The sequence below is a fragment of the Hemicordylus capensis genome, chromosome 4 (assembly GCF_027244095.1).
Source record: "Hemicordylus capensis ecotype Gifberg chromosome 4, rHemCap1.1.pri, whole genome shotgun sequence".
NCBI lineage: Eukaryota > Metazoa > Chordata > Lepidosauria > Squamata > Cordylidae > Hemicordylus > Hemicordylus capensis.
In genome coordinates, this window is record NC_069660.1 from 104,597,106 (window position 1) to 104,611,671 (window position 14,566).

The window sequence follows — 14,566 nt, forward strand, 5'->3', positions numbered from 1 at the left end:
ACATCTTATGAAAAACCAAGGTATAAATATACACAGTTTAACACATTTGCATTCCAGACTTGAATTCTAATCCTCCATTTCAAAGGAAGAAAATAATCAATCAAGTTAAACATTATCCTATACACATACCGTGACACGTGCAGTATTTTTAACGCGTGGGTTCTTGAGGACACAAACAGCCAACTGAACTCACAAGAATGTAAGAATATAAAACAGGTATATTTATGCAAAGTGGGGTGCACCTTAGAGAGAAGAGTGGCCCCCGACCCCCCCCCCAGCACACTGATACCTTGCCTCCCCAGCACACATGAAGCCAAGGTGGGCACAAGCCTGCCGAGTGGTGAGGCAAGCTGCTCACTGCTTGTTCCTTATGTGCCGCCGCCCCCGCAGGGTGCCAGTCACTCCAGTCGCCTGCCCTACGGACATCCCTGGCCCTGGTTAAGAGTCAGATTCTCCTCCTGCAGACACTGTAAGACTGCAGAAAGATGAGAGTCATGCTCCTCTTCAGTGGTGTCAAACACCAAAATATCATCGCTGACATTGAGCACACCTGAGTTGAAAATGTTGTGTTATATCTGGAATCGGGGCGGAGTTCAGATTGATGGTAACCAGCAGTAAGATCAAGCTGGGAGAAAAATTTGGTTCCATTAAGATCAGCAATGATGTCATCCACAGTGGGAGTAATGTGTCTCCTGCTTGATGGTTTTGATTGGGAAGGAGCATGTCTGCTTCTTCTCCCCCACCCCCACCCCGCCTCTGCTTTCTGGCCAGGCGGCCGCTGCTGCAGTTACCATTTTCTTCCCTCCCACCCATCCTGTGGCTATCCGGCAGATCTCCAAACTTTCGTGAGAGCTGCCATGCATGGGATTAGCCACGGGTATGCTTTAGAGAATTAAATATTTTAATTGTAAACTGCCCAGAGATGCAAGTTTTGGATGGTATAGAAATATTTTAAATAAATATACGTAGATAGATGTACAGAGAGGCAAGTGCAGTCTGCTTTTCAGCTCTCTTACTGCTGGCTGGCTGTTAGCCCTGCCTCTACTCCAGGACTAAAATATAAGTAACTAAAGCCCCATTCAAAAGCTGGCATGAATCAAGGAATGGATTAACCAAAAACACCACATCAGGCCTGGGTAAAATAGGAATCATTAGAAAGTTGCAATAGGGATGTCATCACCAATTCCAGAAAGGATATGTTCTCATCTCCTTTCTCCATCTCTGTGGGTTATTTTAAAAGTGGACTCTGGTTCCAGTGTAAATGGAGACTCATCTGAAAGTGCTTATCGATTAATTTATCTCTATTTGCCTCAGTCTCTCTTATTGGTAAAATCTGGGCATTAAATTATTACTATCAAGCCTTTCTGCTGTTTAGTATAAACAGATGAGTCTAAATGTCTGTTCATATATCATTTTTCAGTCATGTCAGCTTCTTGAGTCATGCCCCCATTAACAAAACAGAAACATCTCAATTCTTGCATTATGATATACTGTAGGTGCTTTCCCCAAATCTAAACACAAGTTTTAATACCAATGTCTAAAAAAGTAACAAGCTGGGAATATTGTGGCTTCAAACTACTCTGAAATGCTGACGGAACTAAAAACAGTGATGCATGCCAGGATAAGGAGAAGTACCAGAAGGAAATTCAGAATGAGATTTTTTTTCCTGCTCAGTTTAAACATGTTCTTAAAATGAGATTACACTGATTATAGAAATTAGTGGGCAGATTAGAAGCCTAGTGGAAATGCTTCCTATTTGTGCTATGTGCGAGTTGGAACATACATCTAAGTAGACTTTTCTAGACTGTGTATAACTAAAGCACTCTAAGGACTATATTAATCTTTTCAGGAATCCTTTTCCTTTTAAGACTTAATATTACAGGATTTTACCTATGTTTGGAAATGCTGATTTTTGTGTCAAATGCATCCATAACGAGAGTGGCTATTCATTATTGCTCTGTTGAAATGTTGTATTGCATCATATTACATAGGTAATCCTGCTTTTTCTGACATTATCTTGTTAGTTTTGTTCTCAGATTTTGATTTATTTCATTGTCTGTTAACAAAGGTAGAAGGAAAAGGATAATGTAAATTGTTGCCTTTTGGTCCACACTGTTATACATTGCATTTTAACAGGCTAAAAGCTACATCAAAGAATTACAACAAAGAGACAGAAAAAATGGTGGTGCTGTGTATTCCAAATGTTGCATTTATTAAATACATACTCCTTAATTTGTAGCACAGTTGTAATCAAGGGTGGGAGTTATTGATTCCTCTTGAGGAATGTAACCTCTTCTATAGAGTACACAATGCAAGAAACTATCAAAAAAGTAAGATTTATGAGTACAGACACAACTGAAGTAATGAAACATGGGGCCATATTGATTTCTGTAGGACGCAGTGGCGGAGCCAGGGAATGGAGGCACTGGTTCTGCCCTGGCTTTGGCATGCATGCATCACACACGTCAGTGATTCCTCTTCCACATGTTGTCATTCCACATGGGCCTGATCACCGAGGGGCCATGCAAGCCCTCTGGAACACATTCCCTGCCAGCATTTGCTGCCTGGGTGCATTTATTTCCCGTTCTCTCCCACACTGGTGGGAAAGAAAGGGAAATAAATACACCCAGCCAACTGACACAGGCTTGGTAATGAGCACTGGAAGGCTCGTGCAGGCCCACATGGAGACTGGGCCACACCCATGTGCACAAAATGTCACACACAAAAGGGACGGGACGGTCTCTGGAGGGCCGCACAAGTCCTCCAGAGTTTTTTCCCAGCCAGTGTTTGCTGCCTGGGTGCATTTATTTCCCATTCTCTCTCATGCTGGAGGGAGAGAAAGGGAAACAAATGCACCCAGCCAGCTGATGCTGGCTTGGAATGAAATTGCAGGGGGGCTCATGCAGCCCTTTGGACCATGGCTCGCTGCTGGGTTCTTTGAAACCATCTGTTCAATGGTCTCTCTGCCCCGTGAGGGTATTCCAGGGCTGATGTCACCATTAAAAAGGCCCTGCTTCTGGTAGATGCCCTCAATGCTTCAGAAGGCAAACGGTATCTGAAGTAGAGCTTCCGATTATGATTGAAGCATATGGGAAGGCACATAGGGATAAGGCCCTAAAGTTATTCAGTGGGCACCCAATTAGGCCCTTTAGTTTCCCAGGTCCCAAAGCATTTTTGACTTTTAAAGGTAATGATCAGCATCATACACAATCAGTGTAAATCTTACAAAGCCGAGGTGATATGTACCCCATATGCAATTCGTGTTAGCATCCAGACTGTAGCATTTTGTGCCAACTAAAATTTCCAAACACTTCTCGAGGGCAGCCCCATGATACAGTAGTCTAATTCTGGTGACTTGAGCATGGATAACTATGACTAGGTCAAACGTGTCCAGGAAGCGCCACAGCTGGTGAACCACAGAATCTGGAAAAAAGCATTCCTTATCACTGAGATCCCCTGAGCATCCAGGAGAAGTCCTGGATCAAATACCATCTCCAGATTGTGAATCTCATGCTTTGTGGGGAGGGGTGGTAGTGGTGATCCCAGCCAGAACAGGATGGACATGCACTCTCTAGTCAGCTGAACACCCAACCAACAGTATGACCATATGGTCTGGATAAAATTTTAGTTTATTCTCCTTACCTGGTCCTGCACAGCTGCCAAACACTGGTTCAGATTCTCTCCTGGGTCCCTAGGCTCAGATGAAAATTATATCCAGAGTGAGATATCTGGATTGGTTCACCGAGAGATTTAATGTAGAAGTTTAAAAAGCATGGGGCACAAGATGGAATCCTGTGAGACCCTCTAAGCCAAAAGCCAGGGAGCAGAGCAGGAGTCCTCCAGCATCACCTTCTGGGAACTACCTAAATTATTTCCTGTTTACAGTGCCATCCATCCCTGTTGGGCAATCCAGGAGAATGCCATGGTTGACAGCATTAAAATCTACTGAAATGTCCAGAAGATCCAAGGAGGGTGCACTCTCCTTGTTCATCTTCTGGCACAAGTCATCCACTAATAATAATAAAGTAATAAATAATAATAAACTTTGTTTGTTAGCCACTTCATAACAAATTGTTCTTTGGGTGGCTTGCAACAAACATTAAAACATGAGACAGAAACACACATTAACTCTTAACAGACAAAAAAGGGGAAGGGGGAAACCTAACTGGGGAGGCTATTCCATAAACAGGGTGCAACCACCAAAACGTTAAAGTGGCCTTTTCTTCTTTGGCAATGAGTTCGTGATGCAGCAACATGGCTTGTGGAGTTGCTCAACATTCCCTCTTCTTCTCTTCCTCCCCTTCACCTCCTGCCTCCTCTTTGCAAAATTGAGCAGTGAGAATGTGAGGAGGAGGAGTGTTTGGCGGCCTCCTGGTAGGAGGAAGCCCACCATTGACCAGATTGTCAAGGGATCGCTCAATGCTGGAGCCAGCCCTATATTCACCTGTATGTAAATTTGTAGGTAGGTCTTTTCAATCCAACTCTGACTGTATTAACCCAACTTTCTATGTAAATGCCATATATTAGAAGCAGTGGCATTAGCTGCTCCCTGCTAGTTAACAGTCCATAGTGACTTTTAATTTTAGTTCATGTTTGAGGCCCTGGCATGATGTAGCTGTAAAACAAAAGTGTATGTATATTTCTTTTCTTGCTTTCCACAGTAGCAGTGATTGCCACTTCCCAATATGCTCTTAAACTTTGATAAAAAGCGTGGTTTAGCAAAGCTGCTACTAATTAGTTGCTGTTGCTATTTTTTCCATGAAAGGTGTTGGAGATTTTTTAATTTACTGTATACTCACAGCAGAGCCTTTGTCTGAATGTCTTTATTTCATCTTGTTCTAATAATATATTCATCCCTGCCTTGCTTTTTTCTTTATAAATGATAAAACCAGAGTCTCCTGGCATGTGTACAAGATCTGATTTGAAGCAGCCAGATTAATACAATGTTGTGTCACCCTTTATGTACAGTATAGGAAAGGGCTAACTAGAGTCCGTTTATCAAAATAAGTTGAACCAATAAGCATGACGTAGGTGGAGCAATCGCTGTGTTGGGTGAACAGATAACTGTGAATGAAGCCTTTTTAAAATTAAAATGTGCTAGATTTCAATGAGCCATCTTCTTTGTGTCTTTTAATAGGTAGGGAAACTCTGTAATTTTTTTTTTTAGGGAAACAATAAATCAATTGGTGTTGATCAGGTATTTTAGGCGTAACATTACATGGGAAAGGACTGATCGGGAGTCCTTATGAATTTTTCATGAGCTGGGATATGCAGCTGAATGAATTCAGTGAGTGTCACACCATGTAGCTTGCAGACAAACCACATCCACAAGGAGGCTACTGACACAGAAAGCACTTTGGCGGATTTTCAGAGGGAAAGCCAGAGCTGATAAAGCTCTTTCTGACAGGATTGACTTATCTATTCTTCGATTATGCTGCCGTTGCTTTAGGCAGGCTTTTCATTCAGACCTAATCTCGATGAATGACTGACACAGAGCTTGTCGATTTATCAGCATTTGAATCTGCAGCAATGTCTCTGGGCTGTGCTATTGTGTTTTCTGAATGGTGAAAAAGCCAACACAATATCCAAGCTATGACAGCAAAAGAGCCTTCTAAGGAACTTACTGCTCCGGAGTCAGAGATTTACATAAAGACTTTCAAAGAACAAATGCATTTAGAACTTGAGCTTCCCAGAGTGCCGGGGAACAGACCCACCTCTCCAAAAATTTCCCCCCGCAGTTCTCCAAGGAACTCTCCATGCTTTTTCAGAAAGTTGCTGGTAAATAAAAGCATCCGTCAAAGGCGACGTTTTACAGTGGCACATACATGGTAAGATGACCTTGTTGTTAATATCTTTTTTAAAAGTGTGTATGTGGTTTTGCTTTTTGCACTTAAAACCTGTGATCCACTCACAATACATACTGCAGAGATCAAATAATATGTCTTGGTGTCATTTGTGCAACCCTCATCTGTGTCTTTCAAAACAAATAGCATGGTAATTCAGAGGACTTTTAATTAAGCTTTGCTAAATATTACTTTTGAAAATTATCTTTCTGAAAGACAGTTTTATTAATCTACCCTGATGTTGACAACCTTATCATGCAATTGATTGTTTTTGAAATCCTGCACTCCAGTGTGAAAGATGGTGATACGGTAGAATGTTGACATGACTGTCATTTGACAGTAGGGCAAAATGTCCCTCTCACAAAGCATCTTGTGAGATGTGAGGTTTCTTAAACCGACTATTTTTGAACTGTCAGCCATTTGTGTGTAGTAGCAGGTTCTGTCTGGAGTTGATTATCATTGTTGTGAATCTGGGTAAATCAAGTAATAAAGGACTAACAGTTTGGGTTTGACAGGTTAGTTTTTGCTGCAGCTTTTCTCTTTTTTACCTTCTGGACATGAAATCAGTACATGTTTCATGGGTATGCCTCCAATTTCCATATATTGAGATGTGAGCGTATGATGAATGTATGAGGATTAAATTTTGTAACTTGTTTGTTACATTCATCAAAATCTTGCTTTGGATTACAGCACACATTTGTTGACTTATCCTTAAACTGAGAAAGGATGGGGGGTGGCAGAAGGAAGTGAAGGGGGGGATCCATATATAGACTGGGTGCTCTACTACTCCCAAATTTTTCTTTGATATCTCAGCAATGTAGAACATTTATTTTTAAAATACTTATTGTATTAGAAAAAGCTCCCTGTTACACTAAAATAAGAACTTTATTAAAAGGAGCTTCTAGTCTTTCCATTTCCTTTTGGTATTTGTTTATAACAAATGAGCAGCTGTACAGCTGTTTTGAATCTTGACCAATAAAAGAACATTGTGAGGAAAAACCTGATGTCACATGATCAAAAATTAAAGCCTATATATTCATAATGGATTGTACTCCAGAGGGCAGGCATCTCAGACAGTTTTTTAAAATAATAAATGGTATTGTTTTGGAATACATCCTTATAAAATGGTTTTAGTTCACTAAAGTGAAATATATCATAGAATTTTGCCATGTTCTCATGGTTATAAATGAACGGCAACCATTCAGTTCTATATTTCCCCCCACCCCCCGTGCACACATTTTAAAATCAAGCATCTTTTTGACAGTGAGTATGGTTCATTTCCTCTGTTAATGAATGTAGAGACACTATCAAGCTTAGAGAAGTACACATGTTTTATTGGAAGAATGAGGAGAAAGAGATCAGTAAAATAAACCAGCGGATATATGGCCAGCTGGATGCTTAAACACAATATTTACAGGAATATAGATTGTAGGTGGAATAGGTTCCCATTTGTTATCTCTTCAGGTTATTAAACAACTTCAATTTAGATGCAAATAAAAGTTGCATTCTCTTAAATGTTTTCAAGTGCACCAGTGGTAGCAAAACACGACAGTAGATTCCACATTTCTATTATGTATAAAACATTTTTATTAAGAATATTTTTTATTGCTGTTCAACCAAAAAAAGTACAATAAGATTTACAGAGCAAAAGGAATGAGAAAATGGTTAGGGTTTCTCCAAGGGGCACACAATCTAAAAATAAAGTTCCACAAGGGAGACCAGCAACAGCCACTGGAGGGATGCTATGCTAGAGGCAGTTGCTGCTCTCCTGCTAATGTGAGAGCCACCACTTTACAAGGTGCTTCATTGCCCAGTTAATGCACATTTACCACAATAAGGTGTACACGGTTACACTGTAATACAAATGGGAAACAACTTTACAATGGCAGCTTACTAATGACTTTAAAGCTGTAGTAACAACTTGTTATAGCATAACTAGATCCTGTACTTTATGCAGCTTTATAGGTTTCACCAGGGTAACTTAAGTAGTAAAGCTTCCTTCAGTAAGGGAAAGTGTATCCTAACTGGATCAGTGTGCCTGACTCTATAGCTCTAACAACCCCTGGGTGTTCAAGGCCTGTGGGGTTACTTCCTGTTTGTTTTCTACTACTGAGGTGAGCCCTGTCCATCAGAGCGTCCAGGAACAAGCAGAGTCTGACTCTGGGGCTAGAAGTCTCAGAGGGAAGCCAGAAAAGGAAGGAGCCTAGCCATTGCTCCCCATCTTAGGGTGACCTGACTGGGGCATCCTGACACCCCGAACCCACTTTAGCCTTCCTAAGACTCAGGGCAAGGTGACCATAGCTCACCTTTAACCCGGTTTCTTGGTTCCACCCCTTACCTGAGCACTTATGCCACCCATTCATGCCTCTGGAATCACAGAAATTCCCAGAATCGGCAAGCCAATATCCCTAGAGTCAACATTTTACCTCCGTCTTAAGGAAATCCCATCTTCATGTCTAACTACCACCGAACCCATTGTTCTCTGCCAGGAGTCATCCTTGGTAACCGTTAAGCCAGAAGAGCACTGATTTGGCATGTAGCCTTAGTACACAAGCATCTTTTACCCTATGAAATAGCCAGCAGAAATCCTCCCAATTTGTGCAGCCTCTGGAATTCATCCCAGAGATTGTGTCCCTCTGCTTCCTCAACATTGCACCCACCTTCTCTGCTGAGGATCCAGTTTCCTCTCTTTCACATCAGGACAGGTAGTACAGAGCGCCTTCTGTCTCCCTTTGCTCCTAGGAACTATCCCTTTTCTCCTTGATTTTCTCTCCTTTTCGTTTGTGTGTCTGTGTGTGTGTGTCTGTCAGGTTCTACCCTTTCCCTTGATCCAACTGTCTGATTCCTCATGGCCTCCCATGATTGGCGTAGGCCAGACCCACTGACCTTCCTCTCTCCCAGAAACTGGCTTGTGGCGATAGGGTTCAGCCCCTGTGTTCCATTGGGGAATTAGCCACTTTCCCATGAAGTGAAGGAATCTATTTCTTTTTTCCTCTCTCCCACCTTATAAGATCAGCCAGAGTTCCCTCCACTCTCGCCTTGCCCTCCTCCCAGAGACTGTGAAATGGATGGAGCTCTGCCCCACTCCACTGGTTCTTTCACTGGCTACTGGCTCCCTCCCTCTCTCTTCTCCAGTGTCCCATCCTCCTTGCCCCTACTCCTTCCCTCTTCCTTCATTAGTTCTCTTCCCCTGGATTTCCTTGGTGTTCTTTCCTCTCTTTCTCTGGTTCCTTCTCCATTTCTCCACTGGATCTTTCCCTGCTCTTCAGCTGCTTCTCTCCCCAGTTCTCTTCACTAAGCAGACCACCCACTGCTGCTTCCCTTTCCCATCTCAGTCAGCAATATTCTCATAACCAGTACTCACAGCAGAAGTAAAGCATTGAACCTGGGCATGTGTCCATCTCCATGTCCAAATCACATGGGAATTATCTCATTAATGTTAGAGTCAAGCTTCTGTATTTGTACTCAATAAAGCCTTTGATTGGATTTTTAAGCCTGTGGTGGTTGTGACGTTCTTGGGAAACTGCCTGTTTTATAACTGCACCCAAAGGTCTTGCAAGTGGGGGTAAAGTTTCCCTGTGTTACACCTTTTCTCTTACTTACTTCAAATCTTATCTTTTTACATGAAGTCTTTCGCACAGTTTCCATACCCTTTTGCAACTACGCTTAAGGATGTGGGCATGAAATAACTGCCTATTTTCCTCCTATTAACTATGCCTCCACTCCCCCTTCGCTTGCTCTGCTTACTCCTTTGTGTCTGTTCCTAGAATGTGAGCCCCTCATACTAGGGACCTGACCTTTCATGGTAAAGTGCCATGTACATGGATGATGATGATAATGTGCCAGGTGTGGTGCATAATTCAGTGCTTAGGACAGTCATGGAATACCTCAGGAAGCTCAGCAAATGGCCTACCTTGGGTTTGTTTGTGTACTCAGAAGTTTCTGCATGATGCTTTTTGCACAAAGCTGGGGGAGGGAGTTAGACTGAATATTTAAATGAAGTTTAGGTGTTTTCTCTTACCTTCTTAGAATGTAGTCTTGCACTATAATTCTTGGATGAGTAACAACGTCTTTACTAACACTTTAAAGTGGACTGTCAGATATGTTTTGCTTCTTCTTGTGGTGTACTTACAGTTTTTCTGTTTACTGTACATTGTAGTTCAGGGACTATAGGACGGATGTTGCTTACATGGAAACATTTCCATTGACTTTTGGACAGTTCCTTGAGAGTATGTTTATTCTCTTATATGCTTCTTTATAGAGAGATGTAATGTAATCAAAGACATTTAGGTTGTTTTTTTCTTTTATACACTATAACAAGACAGGAGAATGTAAGATAAACAAATTGTGTACTTGCAAATTATGTTAGTCTTATCTCTTTTTCAGAGACTTACATGCATGCTGAGAATGTAGATATACACCTTGCATACCTTCTAAACATGAGTAATACTATGGCTGACATCCCAAATAAATTACTCAATGGAAATCCTGTTGAAATTACTAGGACAGGTTAGTCATGACTAACTAGTCCTATTAATTTCAGTGGGACTTCTGTTAAGTAATTTAGTCAGGGTGTCAACTTATGTTTTGATATTTCATTTTGAATAGGTCTGACTAGCTTGCTTGGATATTAATTAAAACACTGCCATATTCTGATAACATTTGCATTAATTTTAAGCCTAGTGAACACTGATTTGATTTGTATACAGATAATGCCATTTATTCTGCTAAACAGTCTACATTACTTGCATTTACAAATAATGGAGTTCTATGCTACCTACTAGAACAAATTGAAGCTGTTCTGTGAAGCTTAAATAGTCATGTTGGAACCCTAAGAATCCAGATAATTTTTAAGTGAAGCTTTTAGCCTTCATGGCTCTAACACTGCCTGGAGTGCTAAAGAAGTTGTCCATAGTGATGCTGCAATAGTCCATAATTTCCTAATTTGGAATACAAAATTGTCAAGCTTCTTCAAATCATTTCCCTGAGGTTTATTTTACAACTTAAAATGCGAATTGTGCAGAACATGCTTTTTGTTTAAGCCTATCTCTTTTGTTCAAGTCTTGGATTCTAATCACAGCTCCAACAGGGCTAAAAGGTGGTGACTGCTAGGGTCCACTTGTATCCTCAAAAACAATCCATCTTGCCTGTATAGCCCACAGAAAGATTATACAATAATTGAGTCCATCCACACATGTGGTTTTGATGATATAACACAACAAGAATTAGAAGGTGCTAAATGAATCATCTACCTACATTTGTTTGTCATTCATTGGAATGTTGATTGCTAGTGATGTGCATGGTCCGGAGCAGTCCGGACCAGCACCAAAGGGGAGCCTATCTTTTAGGGCGGGGAGGGCTTGTTTACCCCTCCCGCGCCTCTTTGCCCCCGCCAGTGGCCGTAATCTACTGTAAAATTGGGGCGCTGGAAACCAGCCGCCCCAGCCGCCGCCGCTTCCGCCGCCCCCCCCCGCGAGCAAATTAGAGGGAAAAAAGGCTACTGCCTACAAGGAAGGGCTACTGCCGCCCTGCCGCCCCCCCACCCGCCACCCGCCACCCCCCCCACGAGTGCTCACCAAGTTAGAAGAATTTAGAGAGGAGCTCGCGAACAGAGCTCCTCTCTTATCGAAGCCTCCGGCCCAACTGGGGCCTTGGGCGCGTGCGCACGCGCGCTAGAGCTCTTTATCCACTAGAGCTTTTGCCGGAGGCCCGGTCTACCCACCGGGAGGAAGCGGCAGTAGCCCTTCCTTGTAGGCAGTAGCCTTTTTTTCCTCTAATTTGCTCGCGGGGGGGGCGGCGGAAGCGGCGGCGGCTGGGGCGGCTGGTTTCCAGCGCCCCAATTTTACAGTAGATTACGGCCACTGGCGGGGGCAAAGAGGTGCGGGAGGGGTAAACAAGCCCCCCCCGCCCTTAAAGCAATACCCCCCCACCCGGACCCGGACCAACCAGGGCAGAACCGGTCCGGCAGTTCGGCCATTCTATAGAATGGCCGCCGGACCGGTTCGGACACACGCCTATTGATTGCCTTTATTAAAGAAAGTTTGATGGCTTTGGGTGAAGGGAGGGTGCCATGAACCACCTAATAAGATTGTTACTGGTATCTGATGTGCGGTAGACTGATGGCAACCTCTTTTTATTTGTCACCTTATTTTTGAAATCTAGAGAAATATGTGCCAAGCTTGGATGTTAGGTATAGCAGGTATGTAACTCACACCTGTGTGTACCTGTAAAATATAACCTTTACTTCAGTGTTGGGGGCAGCTCAAGCATGCTGTGGGAATGAGTTACCCTTGCATATGAAGGAACTCTGTATGTTTTGTCTTGAGAAGTATAAGGAACCCTTGAGTCAGACTGTGTTCTCAGTGCTTTTGGAATATGTCTTCAGCTTTGCTACTGTTAAAAAAAAATGTGTTGCTGTATTTGCTCTGTGTCTTAGTGTCCTGATGAGTTTCATGCTAAGAGGAACTGGTCATTTTGTTTCCACCAATGACATCTGCAATGCTGATAAAATTGCTAGAAGCCAGTTTGGACTATTTACTAAGCTCTCAAAGTATAATAGAAATCTGCAAAACCAGTTTGACTAGGAACCATAGTGGGGTGGGGGGGAGTCTGTGTATAGTGGGAGCAATGACAGCTCCACAATACCAGCTCCCACTTTCTGAAAAGTTGTCATCTATACACACATGCTTTTCAGGCCGGTTGTTATTCTGTCTGCACATTTTTCAGCGAACAATGCTGGTGAGTTATATCTGCTTCTGTTATAAACACAATGTATCTTACGTAGGTTTAACTGAGAACTTTATTAAGAAACAACTCCATTTCTTTTTTCTTCCTCCTTTCCTCTCTCTGATTCTGCCTCCCACAGTCTCTACACAATCCCCACTGGGAAAAACTCCTAAATAACAAAACAAGATTATTTGATAGGATACAACAGCTGGCCTGTTTGTAATCTAATTAAACAGCCTTTGTTCAAAACTATCTTCTTTGTTGTAAAAAGCAATAGTCCAACATTAGCTGCCAATTGTGTGTGTGTGTGTGTGTGTGTGTGTGTATTCCTTTTGTTGATTGTTTATACTTCAAGTTTTCCCAATAACGTCTTGGTCCTATAAAAGATAGTGTCTTCCATTTTTCATTCTGTAGGACTAGCAAGTCTACTGATAATCATATTCAGGGTTGCCTTGACTCTAATTGCTACTTTTACTTCTGAGGTTTGCTAGCCTCGAAATGTGCCAGCCAGTGTTCCCTCTAAAATGTATTTCCAGATTTTGTTGACTCCAAGTCCCATAATCCCCAAGCAAAGGCTATTGTAGCTGAGTATGCTGGGAGTTGTAGTCAGCAACATCTAGAAATCCCTGTTAGAGGGAACACTGGTGCCAGCTCAGAAGTCAGCTCTGTTGAGTTCCATGGGACTTATACTTGGTAAGTGTGCTTAGGATTGCTGTCTAAAGCAGGATTGTTGAATCTCATACTAAAAAGAAGCAGAAGAAGTGTGTTTTACCATATTATTTTAGTTGTCTGTCTTTGGTTGTATGCGTGTGTCCTTTGACTGTAATAAAGATGTTATATGGTCAGAATAATTTTAGTATATAAAATGAATAAGCCTTTCTGCATTGATTTAGACCAACATAGATTGCTTTATCATACTGAGTACTGTTTGTTGTGATGTATATGTATACTGGTGAATGACCATAATAAAGATTTGATTTTGATCTCCTACTGAGTTCTGTTGACATTAAACATATTAGAAGGGTTTCTTCTTTGTGCTAGAAAGAGGGTGTGTGGAGGACCAGTTCCTGTTGATATTGGTGGCTGTTCTATATCATTTGTTTGACCACCTGCAACCAATATGTCAGTGAAAAGTTATAAAGGATAGAATAGTTTCCCCTACTATTCTGCAGTTGTCTCTGAGCGTGATAGAAGGACATCATTAAAAGTGTGACTATTTCACAGTGTGCCTTGATTTTAAAGGGTTAGACAAAAAGCCAAAAGCATGGAAATAGGACATTGTAAGCTAGCTTTTATGTAAGATCAAAGGAAGGTTCCAACTATTCCAGTATCCTCTTTCCAACAACTGCCAGACAGAGTCTCCTGGAAAGTGTACAAGAAGGCCATAAAGGTAGGGTTACCATATAGAAGAGAGGACAGGTCTCCTGTACCTTTTAAGAAATGCACAAAAGAGAAAATTTCTGCAGGTGTAGTTTGTCATGCAAGGGAAAGAAAAGTGGCACCTGCTGAAATTCCCTTCCCTGTGCATTTCTTAAAAGGTACTGGAGATCTCTTCTTGTTTCTGTATGGTAACATGAAGGCAATATGGTTTGTATCCAGCATTTGGTATTCAGAGATACACTCTCTCAGAACATGGATGTTCAATTTTCCTTCTACGGCTAACTTTTCTTTCATGGCTAATTTTGTATAACTTGTACATTTTGTAGAAGCTGTCCATTGAAAAACTGTTCTTCACAACATCATGGTAGATTTATTTTTTTATCATTGGTATAACTGCCTGAAAGGTAAGAGAGAGTTCCAGTAAAACAAGAAATCAGTTGAAAACTAGGTGAAGAATGTTCAAGGACTGGGATAAATAGGATGCAATAGTGCTTGTAGTGAAGTGTTTTTTCTTCTTCCATTCAAGTGCCTCAGAGTGTTGTTAATTCATTTCCTAACCCTCAAAATAAATGCCGGTAAAATGTGGTTGATGTAAAATCCTTGTAAATCTTTACTAT

The 14,566-nt window shown here is 41.7% G+C and overlaps 1 protein-coding gene across 11 annotated transcripts in view; it reads left to right on the forward strand.

The window, feature by feature from the left end:
* The window catches only part of PDE4B (phosphodiesterase 4B), a 442,933-nt gene that overhangs the window by 114,879 nt on the left and 313,488 nt on the right, over nt 1–14,566 (forward strand). Inside the window, exon 1 of one of the 11 annotated variants that reach the window (XM_053250560.1) lies at nt 5,330–5,828. The exons of the other annotated variants lie outside the window; for them this stretch is intronic. Within the exon in view, the coding sequence (XP_053106535.1) occupies nt 5,593–5,828 (236 nt within the window). The 5' untranslated portion in view covers nt 5,330–5,592. Of the gene's footprint in view, nt 1–5,329; nt 5,829–14,566 lie in introns of those variants that run through there. 11 annotated transcript variants of the gene reach the window in all.